We start from the raw sequence: 27174 nt of genomic DNA on the forward strand, positions 1-27174 counted from the left end.
ATTGTGGGGCAGCGCTGTCTGTGCTCGCTGTGACTTGAAGGAGTGTGGGCGGGCATGCACATGAGGTGCCATGGAGAAAACCTGTCGGGGCGGCAGCTAGGGCTCCCTGGACTGCAGCGCCGCTCTGCCGTTTCGGCCGAGCAGGCAGAGGTGGAGCACAGGTGGCAGCGCCCCTGCCTGTCGCGCCGCGCCCTCCGGCTGCCCGCTGCGCCTGGCCCTGCCCAGCGGAGCACGAGGGGCGCCGGAGGGATTGTTGCACCACGGTGCCCGATACACTTAAGACGGCCCTGACTGTACTTATATACCCAAATGTTCTGCCACGATTTCAATTTTTTGTTTTGATTTTCTTTGCTTTCACTTTGCTCCCTCACTGAAAACATTACATATACCGTACTTTTACGTGTATAAGACAAACTTTTTTATATACTAAAAAAGAATGTTTAAAAAGGTGGGGTACTCTTATACACGGTGGCAATCTCCCTCCATTTTCTTAATTTTGAGTTCCCCAGATGTTTGGGGACTACAACTCCCATCATCACTAGCTAACAGGACCAGTGGTCAGGGATGATGGGAGTTGTAGTCCTAAAACATCTGGAGGGCCGAGTTTGCCTATGCCTGCATTATATATATATATATATATATATATATATATATATATATATATATATATATATATATATATATAACACACATACAGAGTGCTTTTTTTCTGGGGGGATGCATACCCCTAAACATTTTGCGAATCTTTGTACTTTTGTCCATTTACTGCATTTATTTTTCCCGATTTGAGCTATAGAATGGTGATTTTCTTGAGTCAAAATGAGAGTACCCCTAAACATTTTTTTAAGAAAAACAGCACTGTTTGTGTTTGTGTTTGTGTGTGTGTAGATCGATAGATAGATTGATAGATCGATAGATTGATAGATCAATTCGATTAGATTAGATTAAGGGATTGGGACTGTAGTGCTTTTGTCGTTAAGAAGCAGAACCTTGTTTTTTGGGGGGTTGTTTGGAGACTCTGCAAACCAACCACCTCACCTTTATCCCTCAGCTTTCAGATACAAGCTTTCAGATCTTGCACAACCCAAGCTGGCCTTCCGACGCGACAGACCCTCACAGCACAAGTAGCATTCTGTGTGTCCCCGATGAAGCCATCAGGAGGATTTCCACCAGGACCAAGAGCAATAGCCTTGCACCCTCTAACACGAGGTATTTAAGTGAGTACCAACCAGACTGGCAGGCGAGCGAAGACGGGGAGCTGGTAAGCGGCGTCTCCCGAGATGGGCTCGCGGGCAAGAAAGCTGACACGGTGTGCTTTTCCCCACAGCCACAGAAGCTCAAGCGAGACTCGAGAGGCTGTCCTTCCAGGGCGAGGAGCTGCTGGGCACCAACGAGAACGAGCTTGTGATGCAGACGATGCTATCAGAATATGAGCTGCTCCCGGGAGCGGAAAATAGCTTTTCTCAAGAGGGACCAGGGAGTGGGCTGCAGCGTTCTTTCGAAGACCAACTTGCCGCTTCCAGGCCTCTCGAAAATAAGATAGCGTCCCACCAGGAATTGCCAGATGAGGTACGTTGATTTTTTAAAAAATCAGCTAGGTGGGGACCAGGTAGGGATGTGGTTTGGTTCACATTTATAGGAATGGTACACAGGCTGAGACCCTCCCTGCCCGCAGACTGTCTCGCCAGAGTGGTGCATCCTCTGGTTATCTCCCACTTGGACTACTGCACCGCGCTCTCCATGGGGCTACCTTTGAAGGTGACCCAGAAACTACAACTAATCCAGGATTCAGCTACCAGACTGGTGACGTGACAGCGGCCGCCGAGACCATATAACACCGGTCCTAAAGGAGATACACTGGCTTCCAGTATGTTTCCGAGCACAATTCAAAGTGTTGGTGCTGACCTTTGAAGGCCTCAATGGCCTTGGCCCAGTATACCTGAAGGAGTGTCTCCCCCCCCCAATTGTCCAGCCCGGACACGGAGGTAGAGCTGCGAGGGTCTTCTGGTGGTTCCCTCACTGTGAGAAGTGAGGTTACAGGGCCTTCTCGGTGGTGGTGCCCTCCCTGCGGAATGCACTCCCATCAGATGTCAAGGAAATAAAAACTACTACTTGACTTTTACAAGACATCTGAAGGCAGCTCTGTTTAGGGAGGTTTGTAAAGTTTGGTGTTTTAATATTCCATTGGGCAACGCGGGTGGCGCTGTGGTCTAAACCCTAGGGCTTGCCGATCAGAAGGTCGGTGGTTTGAACCCCCACGACGGGGTGAGCTCCTGTTGCTCGGTCCCAGCTCCTGCCAACCTAGCAGTTTGAAAGCACTCCAAAAAGTGCAAGTAGATTAATAGGTACTGCTCCAGTGGGAAGGTAAACGGAATTTCCGTGCGCTGCTCTGGTCCGCCAGAAGTGGCTTAGTCATGCTGGCCACATGACCTGGAAGCTGTACGCCGGCTCCCTCAGCCAGTAAAGAGAGATGAGCGCCGCAACCCCAGAGTCGTCCGCGACTGGACCTAATGGTCAGGGGTCCCTTTACCCTTTACCTTTAATATTCCATTGGGAATTTATTATTATTATTATTATTATAATTATTATTATTATTATTATTATTATTATTACGGTATTATTATTCTCAGTAGTGGCTCCTGCCCTTCCATCAGATGTCAAGGAAATAAACAATCTTAGAAGACATCTGGGGATGCAGGTGGCGCTGTGGTCTAAACCACTGAGCCTCTTGGGCTTGCCGATCAGAAGGTCGGCGGTTCGAATCCCCACAATGGGATGAGCTCCCATTGCTCGGTCCCAGCTCCTGCCCACCTAGCAGTTCAAAAGCATGTTGAAGTGTGAGCAGATAAATAGGGACCGCTCTGGCTGGAAGGTAAACAGTGTTTCCATGCGCTGCTCTGGTTGGCCAGTCATGCTGACCACATGACCTGGAAGCTGTCTGTGGACAAACGCCGGTTCCCTCGGCCAGTAAAGCGAGATGAGCACCACAACCCAGAGTCGTCCGCGACTGGACCTAATGGTCAGGGGTACCTTTACCTTTTAGAAGACACCTGAAGGCAGTCTTGTACCGGGAAGTTTTTAATGTTTGATGTTTTATCATGTTTTCAATATTCTGCTGGGGAAACCCAGCCAGACAGGCGGGGTATGAATACTAAAATGATTGTTACTGCATGCTCCCAGGATATTTATTCTACAGAACTTGTCACTTCTTTTAAACTCCTTGGTCAGAAGCTCTGCGGTGCCAGTCCATACTTAAAAAGCGATTTCTTTCCCTTAGGAAGACGAGGACTGGAAGGAAGCGTCGGCAGAAAATCTCCCGGAAGAGAAGGGTTCACAAGAGTGGGTGCTGGCGTCTTCGCCTCCACCAGCACCCATGCTACCACCGCCACCAGCAGAAGGGGAGTGGGTGACCCCTCTAACAGCCCCAGACAGGGAATGGGTGCCCCCTCTGACACCTCCGCAGAGGGGGCGAATGAGCCCCCCAGTGCCAAGAGATTCTCTGGAGAGCGAGTGGGTGACATTCTCGAGGACACTTGTAGAGAGGGAGAGGGAGACCCCGCTGACTCCACCAAAAGAGAGGGAGTCACAAGTTTCTCTGCCGCCACCCCCTCAAGTGTTGCCTATCGTTCCACAGCCACGGAAGGAGGACCCTCCGCTAGCAGCGTTCATGGAAATAGCCGCCACGCACCAGCCGCTGCTGCCAAGCCCTGAGCCCCAACCAGAGAAAGTGAGGACCCCCCCTCGGCAGACGTCAGAGGAAGAGCCGCTTATCCCCTGGGCAACAGCCTCAGATAATGAGTTTTCGGTTTTCCTGCCGGTGGAAAAGGTACCGTATTTTTATCATTATTTTTTTTTGGGGGGGGAATATTATTTCTTAGGACTGTTACTTCTTCAGGAGACAGTAAGCAGCAGAGGGAAATCAGGGGAAAGGAAGGAAATTGCAAAACAACAACAACAACAACAACAACAGCTACAACAACTCATTTTTGCTTTGTTATTTCTGCTGGTTTTGACCGGAATGAATCCTCTCAAAGGGCCTTTGGAAAAACGGGTAAATGTTTGGGTGGCGCGAGTACCTTGTGTACGGGAAAGTAGAGGTACACAAAGAATTTCTAAACCATATTGTACGGAAATCACTTTATAAAGTATGGAAAAAGTATAGGTGGGTATTAGAGCCCAAAATACCCCTCTGGGTCTCACCCTTGGCGGTGGCAGCGATAAGAAAAAAGAATACAGAATCAACCTGTCCAACGTATTAACAATTAACAATGGGAAAAAAGGGGAGCTTAAATTAAAACCTTATGAAGAAATTGGCGAGTATTGCAGCTTGTTGTTTAGTCGTTTAGTCGTGTCCGACTCTTCGTGACCCCATGGACCACAGCACGCCAGGCACTCCTGTCTTCCACTGCCTCCTGCAGTTTGGTCAGAATCATGTTCGTAGCTTCAAGAACATTGTCCAACCATCTCGCCCTTGATGGCAGAAAGTGAGGAGGAATTAAAGAACCTTTTAATGAGGGTGAAAGAGGAGAGCGCAAAATATGGTCTGAAGCTCAACATCAAAAAAACCAAGATCATGGCCACTGGTCCCATCACCTCCTGGCAAATAGAAGGGGAAGAAATGGAGGCAGTGAGAGATTTTACTTTCTTGGGCTCCTTGATCACTGCAGATGGTGACAGCAGTCACAAAATTAAAAGACGCCTGCTTCTTGGGAGAAAAGCAATGACAAACCTAGACAGCATCTTAAAAAGCAGAGACATCACCTTGCCTACAAAGGTCCATATAGTTAAAGCTATGGTTTTCCCAGTAGTGATGTATGGAAGTGAGAGCTGGACCATAAAGAAGGCTGATTGCCAAAGAATGGATGCTTTTGAATTATGGTGCTGGAGGAGACTCTTGAGATCAAACCTCTCCATTCTGAAGGAAATCAGCCCTGAGTGCTCACTGGAAGGACAGATCATGAAGCTGAGGCTCCAATACTTTGGCCACCTCATGAGAAGAGAAGACTCCCTGGAAAAGACCCTGATGTTGGGAAAGATTGAGGGCACTAGGAGAAGGGGATGACAGAGGACGAGATGGTTGGACAGTGTTCTCGAAGCTACGAACATGAGTTTGACCAAACTGCGGGAGGCAGTGGAAGACAGGAGTGCCTGGTGTGCTCTGGTCCATGGGGTCACGAAGAGTCAGACACGACTAAACGACTAAACAACAACAATTTGAAACGCGCAGAGAAGAGCAAATAAGAAGATAAAGGTAGGATATGAGAATTAATTATTGATGGGATATAGCACAACTACGAGAAAAGTTAGAAAATGGAGATCATGCACGGGTGAGGGGAAGTGAGGGGTGAGGGGGATTTTGGAAGTGTTTATTTCATTGTATGGGAAAGACTGAGGGCACAAGGAGAAGGGGACGACAGAGGGCGAGATGGTTGGACAGTGTTCTTGAAGCCACCAACATGAGTTTGACCAAACTGCAGGAGGCAGTGGGAGACAGGAGTCATGGGGTCATCAAGAGTCGGACATGACTAAACGACAACAAATGTGATGTTTATGGCATGGGTGTACCCAGCATGGGGCAGGGGGGCAGCTGCCCCCCCTAGAATCAGGGCAGCTGGAGAGGACAGGCAAGGACGCTGCCTGCTGTGCTCTGCCTCAGCCTGCTTGGCTGAAGCGAAATGGCAGCAGCAGCAAATGAGGTGCCGCGGAGCATTGTGGGGCAGCACTTTCTGTGCTGTGCTCGCTGTGACTTGAAGGAGTGTGGGCTGAAATTAGCCCAGGTCCAGGTCCAGGTTTCCTTCAACAGCGACAGTTTTGCTGCTGCTGCCCTCGTACTAGTCACTGCTGCCATTAAAGGAGCGAGCGAAGCAGGAGTGCAAGCGCTGGTGGCTCCATGTGCTGCCTTGGAAATGGCCCCCTTTCCTCTGGGGGGGCGTGGATGTTGACCATGCCTCCTGGAGGGATCCTGGCCACGTCATTGCCAGCCAGCCAATTGGGTGGCTGGGGGGCGTGGCTGGAGGTGTGGCTGGTGTGCGCCCCCCCCCCCCCAGTTTTGATCCTGGGTACGCCCATGGTTTAAGGTATTGTATGTTATGTTTATTTTATGGTTTGTGTATTTCTTTGTTCTCTTTTTGTGAAAATTCAATATATATTTTTAAGGAAATAGCCGCCACGCATCAGCCGCTGCTGCCAAGCCCTGAGCCCCAACCAGAGAAAGTGAGGACCCCCCCTCGGCAGACGTCGGAGCAAGAGCTGCTGATCCCCTGGGCAACAGCCTCAAATGAGTTTTCGGTTTTCCTGCCGGAGGAAAAGGTACCATATTTTTATCATTATTTTTTTGAGGGGGAGAAATATTATTTCTTAGGACTGTTACTTCTTCAGGAGACAGTGAGCAGCAGAGGGAAATCAGGGGAAAGGAAGGAAATTGCAAAGCAGCAGCAACAACAACAACAACAACTCATTTTTGCTTTGTTATTTCTGCTGGTTTTGACCGGAATGAATCCTCTCAAAGGGCCTTTGGGGAAACTGCCCAACGGGTAAATGTTTCTTTTCTATCAGTCATCCTGGTCTGGAGAGCAATGCCTAATGGCAGATTTAGTCTCCTCAGGAAATCTTGAGGTGGGTTTTATATCCCCACAGATATAAAGGGGGGGTCTCTCCTGAGAACAAGGCTCCTGAGAACACGTAGAGTTCGGCTCCTGAGTCGGTGTCAGAAAAAGACACCCCTCCCCCTTGATAGTCCAGAGTCACCCGGATCCCCCTGGGCTCCCAACTCGGGGACTGTTATGTACTGAGCTGAATCCTAGAACAATAGGATCCAGAATGCAGCAGTCTGATTGGTCTGCAGGAGCCACCCAATCCAGCTCCAGGTGGAAGTCAATCCGCAACCTGATTGGCCTACAGGAGCAGCCAATCAGGCTGCTGGCAGAAGTCAATCCGCAACCTGATTGGCCTACAGGTGCAACCCTGAAGTAGCCAATCACGCAAGGCCCATTGTGTAAATAATAATAATAAATTCCTTCAGTAGCACCTTAAAGACCAACTAAGTTTTTATTTTGGTATGAGCTTTCGTGTGCATGCACACTTCTTCAGATACACTTCTTCAGATACACTGTGTATCTGAAGAAGTGTGCATGCACACAAAAGCTCATACCAAAATAAAAACTTAGTTGGTCTTTAAGGTGCTACTGAGGGAATTTTTTTATTTTGCTTCGACTCAGACCAACACGGCTACCTACCTGTGTAAATAATGTATATAAGCAGACATTTTTGGGGAAAGGGCCATTCTTCTCTTCTTCCTCTATTGCTACTACAAGCTGAATAAAGAGCATGAAATTCACTCTCGACTCCGAGTATATTTCACTGGCGACGAGGATGGGATCCTGCTGAGCTGACCGCCACCACGCACTGCACTGCAGCACCGCCACCTGCCGCACCGCTGCATCGCACCGTGCATCCAGGCTCCAGCTCCAGGACCCAAGGAACCCAGAATCGCACCGACAGCAGCTTCTCGTCATTCAACCCAGCATCAGGAGACTGGGAAGGGTATGCCACCCATTTCAACTTCCTCCTAGAAGCGAAATAAGTCACCAACGACGCCAAGAAGAGGGCGACATTCTTCAGCGTCTGCGGAGAGGAGATGTTCGAAATCGCCCGGGCTCTCCTTGCACCTAGAGATGCCGCTACCGTTTCTTACAAAGCAATAATGGAACGACTGAAGGGGCACTTCTCGCCGCAGCCCTCGGTGGTAGCTTGCCGAAATGCCTTCTACGCAAAGCAGCAAGCCCCCGGGGAAACCATAACTGGGTTTGTGACCTCCATCCGCCAAACTGCCTGGTTATGCAACTTCTCAGAGTTGGAGAACGTGCTTCGTGACCGCCTTGTCAGTGGCAATGAGGGGAGATGAAGGCTCTGGATCCCTCGCGTCCCAACACAGAAGAGCATGAGTTGCCGAATCTCTCAGGGTTCTTGGGTACGTCTTGCTTCCGGTCTCCCCATCTCACGCTTCTCCGATCCTCCGACCGGAAGAGCTCCGGATGGGCCATGTCTCCTTCCAGAGTGACCTTTGCTCTCTGGAGATTTCTGGGCGACTGGGCGTCTTTCTGAATCTGTTTTCCTGAACAGCAGAGCATCAGTCGTTCCGTCGCATCCTCCACAAGGCGATTTAGATCGCAGGATTCCAAGATCCTGTTCCTCAGCTCTGGGGGGAAAGGCAGTGGATTCTCCGGACAGCTTCTCATATTCTAAAGGAGTTTGCTCGCTGGCTGCTGACACTTTCCCTCCATCTCCTGGATGATCCTCTCAAGGGAGGAGAGTTTCCTGGAGAGTCTGGCCAGCTCCTCATCCCTTCTCCACCTCTTTCACACGAGGCAGCAGTCGTTCTTCTCGCTCTTCCAGGAACTGGCGCAGTTGTCTGAACTTCTGCACCATCTTCAGCCTCTCCGTTTCCGTTAATTTGAGGAGGTCTTTGCATTTGTTGTCCAGGTCTGCTCGGCAGGCCAGAATCTCCTCTCTCTCCTTCCTTAGAATCTCCAGCCGGCTACAGATCTCTCCCTTGCATTCCTCGAAAGCCTCCTTCAGAGGAATGACCTTGTGATTTTCATACGCATTTGATCTGTCACGCACCACGCAGATGGGAGCTTCGTGGACTTTGCAGAAGACTCCTGGGGCTCCTCGCAGGCTCCTCTGAGAGCCAGTGTGGTGTAGTGGTTAAGAGCGGTAGACTCATAATCTGGGGAACCGGGTTCGCGTCTCCGCTCCTCCACATGCAGCTGCTGGGTGACCTTGGGCTAGTCACACTTCTTTGAAGTCTCTCAGCCCCACTCACCCCGCAGAGTGTTTGTTGTGGGGGAGGAAGGGAAAGGAGAATGTTAGCCGCTTTGAGACTCCTTCGGGTAGTGATAAAGCAGGATATCAAATCCAAACTCTTCTTCTTGCTCCTTTTCTTTCTCCTTTTTCCCCTCCTCAATCTCCGAGATTCTCGATTAAGGCCACAAAGTTTGCCAGTTGCCGATTGGAGAGGAGGCTTCTCTGCCGCACTCTTTCTCTGCAGTGAGGGCGGGAAGCTTCTGCCTCAGATCCCCCACAGCACTAGCTCAAACAGGACCGGCAGAAGTTGCGCCCACACACTGTGGTGGTGATCACTGGAGCCTTAAAATATTCCAGGCAGATGGAGCAAGTGGCTTCATTGCAAAGATTCTGGAAGGGACGCCCAGCAGGAGAAGCCATGGCTTCCTCGTGCCAAGAAGAAAGCAAACTTTGACTTCATCAGTTTTCAACCCACTGGCAGTTTCCTTTCCTGGAAATGACTCGGAAACTAAGTGACCATGTGATTTTTAAAATATATATTAAAATATATATTTTTTAATGTCCCCATGTCTTTGCAGTTGCTGAATGTTTTCTCAAGTAGCAGGGAATGCTGAAAAGGTGCCCTACTATCAGGTTGCCTGTCTTCAAAAGAATGGGGTCTGAAGAGCAGAGGGGCAAGCCCCTGTTAATTTATGGAAGGTGTGTGCTTCTAGAGCAGCGCTTCCCAAAACTTGGGTCTCCGGCTGTTGTTGGACTACAACTCCCATCATCCTTAGCTTGCAGGACCAGTGCCCAGAGATGGTGGGAGTTGTAGTCCAACAACAGCCGGAGACCAAAGTTTTTGGGAAACGCTGTTCTAGAGCAAGGATAGGGGACATCTGGGCCCCGCCGATGTTGTTGGATTCTGGTTGATCTTTTAGTCCAGCAGCAGGTACACTTCGGAACTCCCTGCCTCTTGATGCCGAGCGCCTTCACTGCACAAATAGACAAACTCCCAGTATGGCCCAAAATTCAAGGATTATTTTTTTTTTGAGAACTTCTACTGCAGGGAAATATTTGGGGTGATTTAAGAGAGTCGGAATGCCGTTGGGGTTGCTGCCCTGTACTAATTCATATGTGGTTTACATGTTTCGTATGTGTGTTTACCTTGTGCACCCATGAAAACCCATTCCATTTTCTACACCCCATAATTTGTGTCCCAATAGCCCTCTCCCTCCATGAATTTGCCTAATTCTCCTTTAAAGTCCTCCAAGTTGGTGGCCATCACAGCATCTTGGGGCAGTGAGCTCCACAGTTTGACTTTGCGCTGCGTGAATAAGGGCTTCCCTTTTTCCTGCCCCGAATCCCCCAACTTTCAGCTCCTCTTTTCAGCGCTGTCCCTTTCATTCATTTTCGCTTCCAGCCTGAAGCAGCCGCAGAGAAAGTCTCTAAGGAAAAATTGCTAAGGAACTACGAACTTCCCATGGCCTCCCGCTCGGGAAAGGAGATTGTGACCCAAACGGAAACTAAGGTAGTTTTAGGCCAGCTAGAGCACGGTACTGTTATTTTTCCATTTCTTCTATGAACCACTTCCTATAAAGCAGCGTTTCTCAACCGCTGTTCCGCGGCACAGTAGTGTGCCGTGGGACGCTGGCTGGTGTGCCGCGAGACGCTGGCGACGAGAAGGGCGATTTGCTGCCCTGTCACCTGACTGGCGGCCGCCATTAAGGGCGCTGACCCGCCGGAAAGGAACCCGGCCGGGTCACGACGGGGGCGGGGCGAGCACTGCTCTCAACAGCCACCACCACGGCCTGCTGCTGTTTGTCTCGCTCTCGCTCCTCTTGCTGGCGGCGCCCGGGGCTTGGTCGGCGCGGGAGTGAGCGGCCTCTTCGGCAAGGAGTCCTGCAGAAGGTGAGGTGCTCTTCTAGCTAGCCCAGGGGTCGGCAACCCGCAGCTCTGGAGCCGCATGTGGGAGCCTCAAAAGGGAGCCTCACCAAGAAGCCCCAGCCCACGCAGACAGGGACCGATCGGAGGTCGGTCCGTCGTTTGTTCCCTTCCGCTGCAGAAACTCCGCCGCCGGGGCTGCGCGCACGGGGAGAAGGCGGCGAGTGGCTCCGCCAAGGACATAATGCAGAACAGACCCGCAAAGGAACCCCTCAACAGTCTTTTGCCATTAAACTCCAACTTTTACACCATGCACTTTTTGCACCCGTGTGTGTAATCTACCTCTCTCTGAGGACCGCCAAGAGATAGACAAAGTGGGCTCCAGCCTTTAAGGTGCCACGGAAGACAGCCTCTCTGTCTTGTGGGCTTTTCTTTTTAAAAAAAAAAAAACCCAAGAACTGCAAACTAACTAACGCCTCTGCAAATGGACGCACCACCCTTCTTCAGTGGCATGCTTTACGTCTCCCCTCCAAACTAAACTAAATACAGGGTGGCACAGAGTTGGTGTGCCGCGGGATTTTTTTTTCATAGAACAAGTGTGCCGTGGCCCAAAAAAGGTTGAGAAACACTGCTATAAAGCATCTCAAAACGATTCCACAACAAAAACTTGTATTTAAAAACTGCACATATAAAGACAGTTAAAACCATTGTATAACGGGAGTGCGTGGCGCTGTGGTCTAAACCACTGAGCCTTTTGGCCGATCGGAAGGTTGGCGGTTCGAATCCCCGTGACGGAGTGAGCTCCCATTGCTCGGTCCCAGCTCCTGCCAACCTAGCAGTTCGAAAGCATGTCAAAGTGCAAGTAGATAAATGGGTACCGCTACGGCGGGAAGGTAAACGGCGTTTCTGTGCACTCTGGTTTCCGTCACGGTGTCCCGTTGCACCAGAAGTGGTTTAGTCCTGCTGGCCACATGACCCGGAAAGCTGTCTGCGGACAAACACCGGATCCCTCGGCCTGAAAGCAAGATGAGCGCCACAACCCCGTAGTCAGGTTTGACTGGACTTAACCGTCCAGGGGTCCTTTACCCTTTTTTTACCTTTATATAGCCCTAATCCCTGGCATGGCTCACGAATTCTATGAAACCAAAAAAAATCAACTGAATTTTAAAACCAGTTTTGAAATTTCAACCTGCCATCTTGTATCCAAGGATAGACAAAATCCTGCTCCCTTGATCTCAGAAACCACCATGCAATATTTGCTTACAATATAGAATCATAGGTGAAGGTATAGAGCAGGCATCCCCAAACTTGACTCTCCAGCTGTTTTGGAACTACAATTTCCATCATCCCTGACCACTAGTCCGGTTAGCTAGGGATGATAGGAGTTGTAGCCCCAAAACATCTGGAGGGCTGAGCTTGCCTATGCCTATCGCACACTTCTTCAGATACACTGAAACAGAAGTGTATCTGACGAAGTGTGCATGCACACGAAAGCTCATACCTATGACAAACCTAGTTGGTCTCTAAGGTGCTACTGGAAGGATTTTTTTTATTTTTTTTTGACTGCATCAGACCAACACGGCTACCTACCTGTAACTATTCCTAATAAAAGTTGTTCTTTTTTAAAAAAAAACATGAAATATATGAAAGGATGTCATATGGAGGAGGGGGAAAGATTGTTTTCTGCTGCTCCAGAGAAGCGGACACGGAGCAATGGATTCAAACTTCAAGAAAGAAGATTCCACCTCAACATTAGGAAGAACTTCCTGACAGTAAGGGCTGTTCGGCAGTGGAATTTGCTGCCAAGGAGTGTGGTGGAGTCTCCTTCTTTGGAGGTCTTTAAGCAGAGGCTTGACAGGCATATGTCAGGAATGCTTTGATGGTGTTTCCTGCTCGGCAGGGGGTTGGACTGGATGGCCCTTGTGGTCTCTTCCAACTCTTCTATGATTCTATGAAATTCCCTCTCGTCAAGAACAAATTGTACCGCCAAGTGGCACGAACGCAGAAACCCTCCATTCAACAGCACCAGATTTAGAATGTTTCGGGCCGTTCCCCTGCACAGAACATCAAGCCAAAGGGGTGAAAATAATAATAATAATAATAATAATAATAATAATAATAATAATAATAATATGCATATTTATATGGGTACCTACTGGGAAGAGCCATTAAAAAAACAACTGTACTGGGGTATTTGGGGAGGGAGCGGCCAATGTTTGTCCTCGCTCAGGGCACCGTATTGCCTAACCCTGTCCCTGCTCCTAACCTCTCTTAACCTCCTAGGCCTGGCCTGCGAGGGTGGACCCAGCCCCTTCAGACATGACGCGCTTCAAGCCCAAAGCGGCCGTGTTCACCCAGAGGGGAAAGGACAAGACGTTTCACAACGCCATGGAAGACATTGCCTCCGAGATTCAGGATGCCAGCACTTCCTCCATGGCAAATAGCATCAGCTCGTTTGTGGAGTCCCCGGTCGGGAAGGTCTTTGCAACAACCATCGACCGAGCCCTGGAAAAGTCTGAGCAGTGGCTGAATTATTATCTTCCTCCACCAGACACCAGCCCCGGTGAGAAACGGACACCATGTTGGGAGCCAAGGGTGTTTGCTTGTTTGTTTGTTTAAAACTTGAGTAGGCAAACTAAGGCCCGGGGGCCAGATCTGGCCCAATCGCCTACTCAACCCAGCCCACAGACGGTCCAGGAATCAGCATGTTTTTACATGAGTAGAATGTGTCCTTTTATTTAAAATGCATCTCTGGGTTATTTGTGGGGCCTGCCTGGTGTTTTTACATGAGTAGAATGTGTCCTTTTATTTAAAATGCATCTCTGGGTTATTTGTGGGGCCTGCCTGGTGTTTTTACATGAGTAGAATGTGCCCTTTTATTTAAAATGCATCTCTGGGTTATTTGTGGGGCCTGCCTGGTGTTTTTACATGAGTAGAATGTGTCCTTTTATTTAAAATGCATCTCTGGGTTATTTGTGGGGCCTGCCTGGTGTTTTTACATGAGTAGAATGTGTCCTTTTATTTAAAATGCATCTCTGGGTTATTTGTGGGGCCTGCCTGGTGTTTTTACATGAGTAGAATGTGCCCTTTTATTTAAAATGCATCTCTGGGTTATTTGTGGGGCCTGCCTGGTGTTTTTACATGAGTAGAATGTGTCCTTTTATTTAAAATGCATCTCTGGGTTATTTGTGGGGCCTGCCTGGTGTTTTTACATGAGTAGAATGTGTGCCTGGGGAAAAGGAAGATGGGGCGGTGGGGGCGGACCGCCCCGAGCGGCGCGATCCCAGGGGCGCCATCACGGCTGCCCACCCCGCCCCCAAAACACGCGCCCCTCCCCAAAATGCACGTGAGGTGGCGTCACGCTTGTGGGTGGCATGACACCCCTTGCTGGCCCGCCCCTCGCCTCCGTCCAGGGAGAGAGCGTGCCGCAGCAGGGAGTGTGTGCGCTGGCTGCGCAAGCCCCTGCAGCACCTAGCAAGGTTTTCGCCGGGCGGCTGCCGGGACCGGCTTCCTCCCTCGGCTGACGCGCGGTCTCCCTTCCTGCTGTCACGTGCTCTCCCTGGGTGGATTTGAGGGGCGGGCCAGTGAGGCAACGCTTGTGATGCCCCTCGACTCCGCAGCAGGAAGGGAGAGCGCGCGTCGGCCGAGGGAGCAAGCCGGTCCTGGCAGCCGCCTGGTGAAAACCTCGCTAGGCGCTGCAGGGCTTGCTCAGCCAACGCACACTCTCCCAGGATGGAGGCGAGGGGCGTGCCAGCAAGGGGTGTCACGCCCATGCGTCATGACGTCACAACACTACGGAGCGGTGCCCCGCCCTGGGGGGGGTGCCTCTGCTTTGGCGCCCCAGGTGCCAAAGCGGCAAGCAATGCCCCTGATGTGTGCTTTTATTTAAAATGCATCTCTGGGTTATTTGTGGGGCCTAGGAATTCATTCATTTATTTTTAGTTGTTGTTTAATCGTTTAGTTGTGTCCGACTCTTCGTGACCCCATGGACCATAGCACGCCAGGCACTCCTGTCTTGCACTGCCTCCCGCAGTTTGGTCAAACTCATGTTGGTAGCTTCGAGAACACTGTCCAACCATCTCGTCCTCTGTCGTCCCCTTCTCCTTGTGCCCTCCATCTTTCCCAACATCAGGGTCTTTTCTAGGGAGTCTTCTCTTCTCATGAGGTGGCCAAAGTATTGGAGCCTCAGCTTCAGGATCTGTCCTTCCAGTGAGCACTCATTTATTTATTTTTTTCAAAATATTGTCCGGCCCCCCACAAGGTCTGAGGGACAGTGGACCGCCCCCCTGCTGAAAAAGTTTGCTGACCCCTGGTTTAAAGCAATGTTGCATATTATTTTCCCGTTGTTCTCTGAATACAGTGGTACCTTGGTTGTCAAACTCAATCTGTTCCAGAAGTCCGCTCCAAAACCAAAGCGTTCTGAAACCGAGGCACGCTTTCCATAGAAAGTAATGCAAAACGGATTAATCCATTCCAGGCTTTAAAAAATAACCCCTAAAACAGCTATTTAAGATGAATTTTAGTATCTACCAAGACCATCTTAAAAAGCAGACATCACCTTGCCGAGAAAGGTCCGTATAGTTAAAGCTATGGTTTTCCAAGTAGTGATGTATGGAAGTGAGAGCTAGACCATGAAGAAGGCTAATCGCTGAAGAATGGATGCTTTTGAATTATGGTGTTGGAGGAGACTCTTGAGAGTCCCATGGACTGCAAGAAGATCAAACCTATCCATTCTGAAGGAAATCAGCTCTGAGTGCTCACTGGAAGGACAGATCCTGAAGCTGAGGCTCCAATACTTTGGCCACCTCATGAGAAGAGAAGACTCCCTGGAAAAGACCCTGATGTTGGGAAAGATGGAGGGCACAAGGAGAAGGGGACGACAGAGGACGAGATGGTTGGACAGTGTTCTCGAAGCTACGAACATGAGTTTGACCAAACTGCGGGAGGCAGTGCAAGACAGGAGTGCCTGGCGTGCTCTGGTCCATGGGGTCACGAAGAGTCGGAAACGATTAAACGACTAAACAAGAACAAAAATAAGAAGACCATTGATCCATAAAATGAAAGCAATAATCAATGCACTATACTATAAAATAAATAAGACAGTATTGTACATTTAATTTTTTTAAAAAAATTCTTACCTGCACTGGTGATAGTCATTATTTAGATGGGGGGGGGCCTTTTATCAGTTTCCACAGTCACACAATCAATCCATCAGTAGCTGAACTGGGTTCCACACAGTCACAAAAACAAATGAACCGAAAAAGCCTCAAAAACAAAAATGCCAAACTTAAGCTGTTCCAGAAATCCGTTTGACTTCTAAAATGGTCGAAAACCAAGGCGCACCTTCTTATTGGTGCAGGCACCCCGGAAACAATAGCTGACAGCCGTATTGGACGTTTTGGCTTCCAAAAAACATTTGAAAATCAGAACACTTGCTTCCGGGTTTTCCGGGTTTGGAAAACAAGGTTCCACTGTAATCTTGTGCTTGGTTGCAAATCACCTAAGGGTAGCTGGCTGGCGGGGGTGGGGGTGGGGATGTTAATCCCCAGTATCATCATCATTTAAAAATAATAATTTCAAAACCATTGTCCTACTCAGGCATCTGTCTCCTCATCTGCTTACTTAGGTTTACAGCCTCTTCGAGGAATGATTCCCAACTATTTTTTATAATTGCAGTTTTTACATTGTTGTTGTTGTTGTTTAGTCGTTTAGTCCTGTCCGACTCTTCGTGACCCCATGGACCATAGCATGCCAGGCACTCCTGTCTTGCACTGCCTCCCGCAGTTTGGTCAAACTCATGTTTGTAGCTTCGAGAACACTGTCCAACCATCTTGTCCTCTGTTGTCCCCTTCTCCTAGTGCCCTCAATCTTTCCCAACATCAGGGTCTTTTCCAAGGATTCTCCTCTTCTCATGAGGTGGCCAAAGTATTGGAGCCTCAGCTTCAGGATCTGTCCTTCCAGGGAGCACTCAGGGCTGATTTCCTTAAGAATGGATAGGTTTGATCTTCTTGCAGTCCATGGGACTCTCAAGAGTCTCCTCCAGCACCATAATTCAAAAGCATCAATTCTTCGGCGATCAGCCTTCTTTATGGTCCAGCTCTCACTTCCATACATCGCTACTGGGAAAACCATAGCTTTAACTATATGGACCTTTGTCGGCAAGGTGATGTCTCTGCTTTTTAAGATGCTGTCTAGGTTTGTCATTGCTTTTCTCCCAAGAAGCAGGCGTCTTTTAATTTCGTGACTGCTGTCACCATCTGCAGTGATCAAGGAGCCCAAGAAAGTAAAATTTCTCACTGCCTCCATTTCTTCCCCTTCTATCTGCCAGGAGGTGATGGGACCAGTGGCCATGATCTTGGTTTTTTTGATGTTGAGCTTCAGACCATATTTTGCGCTCTCCTCTTTCACCCTCATTAAAAGGTTCTTTAATTCCTCCTCACTTTCTGCCATCAAGGTTGTGTCATCTGCATATCTGAGGTTGTTGATATTTCTTCCGGCAATCTTAATTCCGGCTTGGGATTCATCTAGTCCAGCCTTTCGCATGATGAATTCTGCATATAAGTTTAATAAGCAGGGAGACAATATACAACCTTGTCGTACTCCTTTCCCAATTTTGAACCAATCAGTTGTTCCATATCCAGTTCTAACTGTAGCTTCTTGTCCCACATAGAGATTTCTCAGGAGACAGATGAGGTGATCAGGCACTCCAATTTCTTTAAGAACTTGCCAAAGTTTGCTGTGGTCGACACAGTCAAAGGCTTTTGCATAGTCAATGAAGCAGAAGTAGACATTTTTCTGGAACTCTCTAGCTTTCTCCATAATCCAGCGCATGTTTGCTATTTGGTCTCTGGTTCCTCTGCCCTTTCGAAATCCAGCTTGCACTTCTGGGAGTTCTCGGTCCACATACTGCTTAAGCCTGCCTTGTAGAATTTTAAGCATAACCTTGCTAGCGTGTGAAATGAGCGCAATTGTGCGGTAGTTGGAGCATTCTTTGGCACTGCCCTTCTTTGGAATTGGGATGTAGACTGATCTTCTCCAATCCTCTGGCCATTGCTGAGTTTTCCAAACTTGCTGGCATATTGGGTGTAGCACCTTAACAGCATCATCTTTTAAAATTTTAAATAGTTCAGCTGGAATATCATCACTTCCACTGGCCTTGTTATTAGCAGTGCTTTCTAAGGCCCATTTGACTTCGCTCTCCAAGATGTCTGGCTCAAGGTCAGCAACCACACTACCTGGGGTGTACGAGACCTCCATATCTTTCTGGTATAATTCCTCTGTGTATTTTTGCCACCTCTTCTTGATGTCTTCTGCTTCTGTTAGGTCCTTACCACTTTTGTCCTTGATTATGGTAATCTTTGTACGAAATGTTCCTTTCATATCTCCAATTTTCTTGAACAGATCTCTGGTTTTCCCCATTCTATTGTTTTCCTCTATTTCTTTGCATTGCTCATTTAAGAAGACCCTCTTGTCTCTCCTTGCTGTTTTTTGGAAATCTGCATTCAGTTTCCTGTACCTTTCCCTATCTCCCTTGCTTTTTACATTAGCCCGCTTAAATGCATTCCCCCTCATTTTCTACTGTCTAAAACAGGGCTCAACAACCTTTTTCAGCAGGGGGCCGGTCCACTGTCCCTCAGACCTTGTGCGGGGGGGTGGGGGTGGTGGACAATATTTTGCAGGGGGGAAAGAACGAATTCCTATGCCCCACAAATAACCCAGAGATGCATTTTAAATAAAAGGGCACATTGTACTCATGTAAAAACACACTGATTCCCGGACCGTCTGCTGGCCGGATTTAGAAGGTGATTGGGCTGGATCCAGCCCCCGGGCCTTAGTTCGCCCACCCATGGTCTGAGAGGTTCCCCCCAAAATACCCTTCCAGAATAGGCTTTGCTCTTTAGCTAAGAACACGTGAGATAGACCATATAATTTTGGATTTCCCTGTCTTCGAACACCTTGGAACTTGTACGTTTTGGCTCCCGAATGATCGAAAACCAGGAAGTGAGGGTTCCAGTTTTCAAATGTTTTTTTGGAAGCCGAACCTCCATTGCGGCTTCTAATTGGCTGCAAGATGGTCCTGCAGCCAATCAGAAGCTGCGCCTTGGTTTTTGAAAGGTTCCAGGACTCCCGGAACGCATTTTGGCTGATTAGCATTTTCTATGTGCATTTTCAAATGTGTTTGTGGAAAGGGGCTTGTTGGTTTATTGTTGTTCTTATTACTTGTGTTCTTGTCTTGTACTTTTAAGTTGTGAACCGCCACATGATTGTTTAATTAATTAATAACAACAACAACAACCTACCTTGCAAGGTTGTTGAGAGGATGAAATGGGGAGAGAGGGGCCTTGAGCCTTCTTGGAAGAAAGGTGGGATAACCAGGCAGGGAATCAGGCAGAGGGCCTTCTCGGTAGTGGCACCCGGCCTGTGGAAGGCCCTCCCATCAGATGTCAAGGAAATAAACAACTATCTGACTTTTAGAAGACATCTGAAGGCAGCCCTGTATAGGGAAGCTGAGGTTTTCTTATGTTTTTATATCTGTTGGAAGCTGCCAGAGTGGCTGGGGCAACCCAGTCAGATAGGCAGGGTACAAATAATAAAACTGTTGTTATTTAGTAAAATGAATAAAAATAAATTTAGGAAGGAAGCTGTGGCAAGCTGGTTTCTGGAGCTGACATCTTAAATGGGCCAGATAGTTCTTAATTGCAGTGTGAATGAATGAATCTTTATTTGCGTCAGCCATTGGCCATAGCAATAAAACAACAATACGATATACAAAGAATAGAAATTTAAAAGCAATTATATAAAATACATTTTAGGGTTTCGAATCAATAGTCAAATAGTGGATGTTATTCTGATTGCCCCAGCTAAAAATCTTGCCACCTTTGCTGTCACCTGCTCACCTTGATCTGCCCAGAGAAAGGACACTGTGGCAGTGGCTGGGCGACCCAGAATGGACAATAAAAGAGGGGCGATAATCTCATTCCTCAAGTCTTTATAAAGAGGGCAAGCCAGAAGGGCATGATATGACTGGACCTAATGGTCATACCATGGGCAAAATTTCCTTATTGTGGCAAGTTGTTCTAGTGCTTTATATCATTTAAAGGTAAAGGGACCCCTGACCAGTAGGTCCAGTCGCGGACGACTCTTGGGTTGTGGCGCTCTGGAGTTGCGGCGCTCATCTCGCTTTACTTTAGATGCCAACAAATTAGACTGCTTTACTAAAACCCAGGTGTAGGGACCCAGGTGGCGCTGTGGTTAAACCACTGAGCCTAGGGCTTGCTGATCCGAAGGTCGGCGGTTCAAATCCCTGTGATGGGGTGAGCTCCCGTTGCTCGGTCCCAGCTCCTGCCAACCTAGCAGTTCGAAAGCACGTCAAAATGCAAGTAGATAAATAGGAACCGCTACAGCGGGAAGGTAAATGGCGTTTCCATGTGCTGCTCTGGTTTGCCAGAAGCGGCTTTGTCATGCTGGCCACATGACCTGGAAGCTGTACGCCGGCTCCCTCGGCCAATAATGCGAGATGAGCGCGCAACCCCAGAGTCGGTCACGACTGGACCTAATGGTCAGGGGTCCCTTTACCTTTTACTAAAACCCAAAGTGAGTAGCTGTTGTGGTGATAAACCACAAGAGCGAAGTTTTTGATAGACAATTTTAGTCCGGGCGCTCTTGTGACAATCTTGCAGTACTAGGGATATTAGACCGGGGGGATTTGAAGTTAGGCGAAGCCAATAGTTAAGTGTCCTGCGGCAAATCCGTAATTCTACCAGGGGAAGATTAGCCTCTAGGCGCAATGATGTGTTTGGGACACAGGGTGGGACAGAGAAAATTTGCCTTACGAACTTTGATTGGACCGCTTCCGTAGATCCAAGGTGAGTGCCAGTCCAAATCTGAGCCCCATATAATTGAAGTGTCTTGCACCTCCTATCCGCATGTTTTTCTCAGCTGACGCTAGCGTGAAGAAAGAAGAGCGTGACACGTCGAAAGACGACCTCTGCAAGGAGGGCTGTTTCATGAGGATCAGCCTCCTTTCCACCCAGCTGAGAAACCGGGCCTTCAGGTTTGTGCTGCACCGGCTGAAATCGACCCGCAAGAACACCAACGAACAGCTCTCGCGGCTCGATCAGGTGTTGGACATGGTAAGTGAGGCTGAACATCGGGCAGAAGCGGCTCGCTGCGAATTCTCCGCAGTTCGGAACTCTCCGCCGTTATGTGCTCCAAACATTTCCCAAGTTAACTGGGAGCAAATCTGTCAGTTTCTCCTTTTTCCAGTCTCGTCATGAACCTACCCAGGCACTGAGATCTTCAGGGGAGGTCCTTCTCTCAGTCTCCCCATCCTCACAGCCATGCTTGTTGGGGACGCAGGAGAGGGCCTTCTCGGTGGTGGCTCCTCCCAGGCAACTTTGGAACTCCCTCCCTAGAGGAGCCAGGCGGGCTCTGTCCTTGCTGTCCTTCCACTGGCAAGCTGAAAATTTCCTTGTTCCAACAGGTCTTTAGGAACGGACTGTGTTTTAGGAAAGGGCTGGTGCCATCCTGTGTTTTTATTATTGCTGTTGTTTTTACTTTTAACAGATCTTTTTATTGCTGTTTTAATTCAAGTAGTGCTTAATGACTTTTTTATTTTTTAATAATTTTTATTAGGTTTTTTTGATAATTTTATACATTAAAAACATGACCTGTTCAAACATTCAAATACAAGAGTGGCTGGGGAAACCCAGCCAGATGGGCGGGGTACAATTATTTTATTATTATTATTATTATTATTATTATTATTATTATTATTATTTTAAATAAAAGGGCACATTATATTCATGTAAAAACAAGCTGATTTCCGGACCATCCGTGGGCTGGCTTGAGAAGGCGATTGGCCGGATCCGGCCCCAGGGCCTTAGTTTGCCTGTTGTTTAGTCGTTTAGTCGTGTCCGACTCTTCGTGACCCCATGGACCATAGCACGCCAGGCACTCCTGTCTTGCACTGCCTCCCGCAGTTTGGTCAAACTCATGTTCGTAGCTTCGAGAACACTGTCCAACCATCTTGTCCTCTGTCGTCCCCTTCTCCTAGTGCCCTCAATCTTTCCCAACATCAGGGTCTTTTCCAAGGATTCTTCTCTTCTCATGAGGTGGCCAAAGTATTGGAGCCTCAGCTTCACGATCTGTCCTTCCAGGGAGCACTCAGGGCTGATTTCCTTAAGAATGGATAGGTTTGATCTTCTAGCAGTCCATGGGACTCTCAAGAGTCTCCTCCAGCACCATAATGGGTAGTTTGCCTACCCATGATCTATTCAGACCAGGTCTCTCCATAGTTTTCAGTTTCATATTTTCACAATTTTTCTATTAAACTTTCAAAAGTTTTAACACACATATTTCAATACATAAATGTGTCTTTTTCTGACTTCCCGCCCCATCACAGAAGGCCAGCCAATGCAGCTCCCAGGAAGCAGACGCCCTTCAGGTTTTAGCATGTTGCAAAGTAAATGGATTTCTGTGCAAGCCAGAGTACTTCTTGTTATGTCACAGCAGTAACCTCCTCTCTCTTTCTCTCTCTCTCTTAATTCCCCCCCCCAGCTAGATCAGTCCCTTAGCCCGGGCCCTTCCAGTTTCCAAAAGGTCTCCGAAAGCTTGTCAAACATTTTGCCGCAGTGGACTACAAAGCTGGAGGCCGCCTCCCAGAAGCAGCCGCCCGGTGGCATGCAGAGGTCGCTCTCATTATTGCCTGAGGTATCTTGGTGAGGAACGGAGGCGTCCAAGGGCAAATTGGCCAATGGGCTGGGCGTCTGCGGAAACAGCCCTTCTGGCGAGGGGGAAGCTGAGAAGCACTATCAACCTCAGGCTGCCTCTAGTGGCGAGGGGTGGAATTACAGGAGCAAGCCGTCTTCCTGAGATATAAGGGGCGGAGCCTGAGAATGAAGGGTCAGTCAAAGGGAGTGTTAGAGCAGGACTCGTTCAGTGGCATAGTGTGGGGAGGGCCACAGGGGCGCAAAATTGCCAGGGGTGCACAGTTTCAATACAGCTCTGCACTTCCGTAGCTGGCTTCTCCATGTGAACCAGGAAGCGAACTCTCCAGACAATGGAACAACTCTTCATTTCTTATCTCTGTGGCTGCAATCTCCTGTGCGATGTGGACGCCATTAGGCAGCCATGTGACACCAGAAGTTGTGTCGAAGTAACTTCCAGTGTCGCTCTGCCCATCTATGGGCACCAAAAATGGCCGCCGCCGACACCGGAAGTCGCGTCTATGCACTTCCAGACATGCGTAGATGCAACTTTTGAAGCCGGCGGTGGCCATTTTTGGTGCCCATAGAAGGGCAAACCAGAAAGAAAAAAATGGCCGCCGGCAGGAGAAAATAACGGAGAAAAACGGGAGACGAAGTGATACGGGGGACCACCGGGAAAAGGTAAGTAAATACGGGGTTTCCCGGGGAAAACAGGGTACTTGGCAGCTATGATCCTCCGTCCATTTCCCTCCCTCCGCATGGCTCCATGCACTGGCAACCCACGCTATGCCACTGGCCTCAGTTAGGTGAAGTTCTCCCTGTTCTTCCATGGTGGCCTTTGCTCCACTTAAAAAGGGCTCTATCCTCTTTCAGCAACTGGAGATGAAAGCTTTGACCATGACCCGGGTCCTGGCCGACGAGTTGTACACAACCTACCGCAATCTCCTGCCGCATGTCGCCGAGCTCCCTTCTCACCTCCAGGAAAAAGTGACTCGGGTCTACGAGAGCATGGAAGAGCTCCACTCTCATCTGTCCTCCGTCGCCTCCCTCAGGGAGCTCCCAACCTACCTGATCCTACAGAGCCGAGAGAGAATCAACACCGCCAGGGAGAACCTGGACGAGCTGCTAGATTACATGGCCCAAAGCCAGCCAGGTCAGTGGCTGTCCCAACCGAGCACTTCCAGGATAGGGGTTGCCTTGCCGTCGGCTGGGGCCACGCCACCGACAACGGGGAACGTCGAAAGGAAAGGGGAAGAAGGAGGGTCCACGTCCCGGCAGCGTTCACCACCTCGCCCGTCGTCTTCGTAGTCAAAAGATTTCCAGCTCTAGAACCAGATGAAGAGTGTTCCTCCATGGAACTGAAGCTTTTGGGTTACTACAGCTCCAGCTGCGGGCTACTACAGCTCCGGTTTCGTGCAACCCAGGAACCGTTAACCCCACGGAAGCCAACTTCGCCAGCACCATCCTCCGCCTGTGATGCAGGCAACTGATCCCATTGCAATTAAAGGTCTCTCCGAAACAAGACTGCGCTTGCGTACTCCTTTGGAAAAGGTTCTGTGCTCCCAGCTTACCTTCCAAGTCCCGGACTGCAGAATCCGGGACCGGCAGCCGTGTGACACCGGAAGTTGCGTCGACGTAACTTCCGGTGTCGCTTTGCCCTTCTATGGGCACCAAAAATGGCCGCCGCCGGCTTCGAAAGTCGCTTGTACGCATGTCAGGAAGTGCGTCGACGCAACTTCCGGTGTCGCTCCGCCCATCTATGGGCACCAAAAATGGCCGCCGCCGACACCGGAAGTCGCGTCTATGCACTTCCAGACATGCGTAGATGCGGCTTTTGAAGCCGGCGGCGGCCTTTTTTGGTGCCCATAGAAGGGCAAATCGGAAAGAAAAAAATGGCCGCCGGCAGGAGAAAATAACGGAGAAAAACGGGCGACGAAGTGATACGGGGGACCACCGGGAAAAGGTAAGTAAAAACGGGCTCCCAGTGTGATGTCGAGGGTCTCATCAGCTAAGCTGGGAGGCAGGTACAAGCAGGGTGAAAGGAGAGGGTCAGTTTGTGCTGAGGGCTGCGAGGAGCCTGGTCAATCTGTTGGGGTCCTCTGGTAGCCTCCTCTGGTAGCTCCTGCAATATCACCCCCTGGTCATACAATGATGCTGCCGTGACGCACCACTTGTCCATTCGTTTCTAAGTTCAATTTCTCCACATTTCTGCATCGCTTTTATTTTATTTTGAATTTAAAATTCTTAGGACAAAGTAATAATCATAAATAAATGAGAATAAAAGTGTGCGCCCCAACACTGAGACCATTCCATTATAACTATCCAACCTCCCAAAATTTCAACACCTCTTGCGATGGTTTGACCCCCTTTTCCATTTTAACGGTACAAATTCTACAAACACCCTCCATATCTCCTCAAAATCATTCCTCCTGCATATTCCTCGTCTTACCTTAATGGCACATGTTAATTTCTCGACGGCCATCTTTAGCATATGCGCCACCGGGGGGTGCAAAGATCCGCCCAGTGCCCCCCCCAAAAAATTTAGTTTAACCCCCAAATTAACTTTTGTTATGCTTATGTCACTATTATCATTTGATAAAGAGCGCTCACGCCTGCGCGGCTCCAAAAGGAGGTTTGTGTGTGTGTTTTGTTTGAAACCAGCTTTTCTAAAGAAGACAAAGAACACATTGGGAGTCGGTGTAAAGACTCCACGTGTGCGCTGATGGTCATAGGGAGGTGTCTGAAAAATGAGACGGGTGGCATTGTGCGCATGCGTGGCAGAGCCATCTCGGACACCCTTTCATTGTGGGAGCAACCTTATTTCTAGAGGAGCTGGGAGGGCCCTTACGAGCGCACATATACGAGTTCTTCTTCCGGAGCCTGTGAGTGCTCCCGTCACTAGATAGGAGCATTCTCTTTCTGTCTGTCTCTCCCTCTTTCCTGTCACTCCCTGTGACGATGTGTCCCACTCTCTCTTACTATCAATGCGACACAGGAATTCAGAGGGGAAAACACCACCCTCTTCTCCTGTCGCCTCAAAAATAAACCCTTTTTACTTATGGGGTTCCTTAGTAAGGAGAACCTTCCAGCTTACGTGGCCTGGTACCTTAAGAAACTCTAGGCTGTCCGATGGAATAACCTCTTGCCTACAGTAAAGGGTCTCTCTCAGTCTGATTCCCTACTGTAAAAGTTTGCCCTTTTCACTCTGGCAACTTCTTGGCGCCTCAGGTTACCCTACTAAGCCTCCTCCGTTTAACTCCAGGACACAAACTGCCACCTCCCTGCCTGAGGTGAGTTTTGCCCTCTCTTGAGCCACCACGGCTGTGAGTCCTGGTACCTCGCTGGAATAATAAAGACGAACCTTTTTGGCAAAACAGAGATGAAGTTTTATTGTCTTAAAAGCATAAGTTTTTCTTTAACGTGTCATGTATTTATCTGCCTTGTTTCAGTTGTACAAAAAAAAAACTCAGTCAAACATTTAACTTCAAGTTTTCCTAAATCTTATCTAAATTCCCAGTCTCCTGACCTCTCCACTTTCTTCATATCACACCACACCCTCCTCCCTCTCCCTCCTAACTGACCAAACCGACACTCCCTCCTTTTTGAACCGGGCACAGTCCCGCCCCCATCAGAATTCTATGTCAGTCAGGCTGGAGGTGGCTTAACTCTTTGCCAGCCAGGTAGGAATAAACATTTCAAAACTGCGTCAATTTGTCACACTCCCCCTCCTCCCGGCTTTGGTGAGCGGCAGGCAAGTGGCGTGAGATCAGTCGTGCCAAAGGTGCCACTGACCCCGCTGCCACATAGCAGCTCTATATAATATGCTTAGGCGGCTTCAGCGGCGGATGCCTGGTGCCCCCCAGAATTCGGCGCCCAGGTGCCCCGCACCCCTTGCACCCCCCGGGTAAAGACGGGCCTGAATTTATCATTACCAGCTATGTCCCACACCTCTTCATACCCTTCTTCCATTTTATATTCTGCTTGCCCCCTTCCACTTCCTGGCTATAATAATTTGTGCCACTGTCAATAAATTTGTGGGCAAGTCCTTCATAACCTGTGAACCTTCCATCTGCATCATTTTTGAAGAAAATTCATCAGCATTCCAGCGTGACTTTCGGCTAACGTGCCAATTTTCTGTATGCAGTTTTTTTGGCCCAATAGGTTACATGTGTATGCCAGAATCCCACCCCACTCAGGAACCCCTCGAACAGGTTCTGTAGAAAGATGAGATCTTTTGCATGGAGTCACTCATGAATCAGGGACCCAGGTGGCGCTGTGGGTTAAACCACTGAGCCTAGGGCTTGCTGATCCGAAGGTCGGCGGTTCGAATCCCTGTGACGGGGTGAGCTCCCGTTGCTTGGTCCCAGCTCCTGCCAACCTAGCAGTTTGAAAGCACGTCAAAATGCAAGTAGATAAATAGGAACCGCTACAGCGGGAAGGTAAACGGTGTTTCCATGTGCTGCTCTGGTTTGCCAGAAGCGGCTTTGTCATGCTGGCCACATGACCTGGAAGCTGTACGCCGGCTCCCTCGGCCCAAAATGCGAGATGAGCGCGCAACCCCAGAGTCGGCCACGACTGGACCTAATGGTCAGGGGTCCCTTTACCTTTACTCATGAATCACCCTAAGAACAGGAGCCAAGCTTGCTGAATCAGGCAAGGCTTTATATATCATTACACACCACCCCAATCTCCAAGTGGTGCAAGAGAGCATGATATATTCATGTTGTACTCACAGCAGACAAATGTATTCACAGACGTGGGTGGCGCTGTGTAATGGTGTGTGTAGCTTCCTCACGAG

The 27174-nt window shown here is 49.1% G+C and overlaps 1 protein-coding gene across 1 annotated transcript; it reads left to right on the plus strand.

The window, feature by feature from the left end:
* The first annotated feature begins 861 nt into the window (after positions 1-861).
* On the plus strand, positions 862-23898 carry LOC118087724 (uncharacterized). Its single transcript, XM_088672970.1, has 9 exons — positions 862-1217; positions 1328-1569; positions 3278-3826; positions 6157-6309; positions 10208-10315; positions 12952-13231; positions 20608-20801; positions 22228-22380; positions 23250-23898. The coding sequence occupies exons 2-9, from the start codon at positions 1408-1410 to the stop codon at positions 23682-23684; spliced, it is 2034 nt and encodes a 677-aa protein (XP_088529096.1). The 5' UTR covers positions 862-1217; positions 1328-1407; the 3' UTR covers positions 23685-23898.
* Positions 23899-27174: the final 3276 nt, after the last annotated feature.

Source organism: Zootoca vivipara, chromosome 6 (genome assembly GCF_965207765.1).
Source record: "Zootoca vivipara chromosome 6, rZooViv2.hap1.1, whole genome shotgun sequence".
Lineage (NCBI taxonomy): Eukaryota > Metazoa > Chordata > Lepidosauria > Squamata > Lacertidae > Zootoca > Zootoca vivipara.

Excerpts from the sequence above, each read along its gene's own strand:
- LOC118087724 (XM_088672970.1), top strand. The coding sequence starts at position 1,408 with ATGCAGACGATGCTATCAGAATATGAGCTGCTCCCGGGAGCGGAAAAT. Across the intron at positions 3,827-6,156 it reads TTTTCCTGCCGGTGGAAAAG|GAAATAGCCGCCACGCATCA; the intron begins GTACCGTATTTT and ends TATATTTTTAAG. Across the intron at positions 20,802-22,227 it reads TCGATCAGGTGTTGGACATG|CTAGATCAGTCCCTTAGCCC; the intron begins GTAAGTGAGGCT and ends TCCCCCCCCCAG.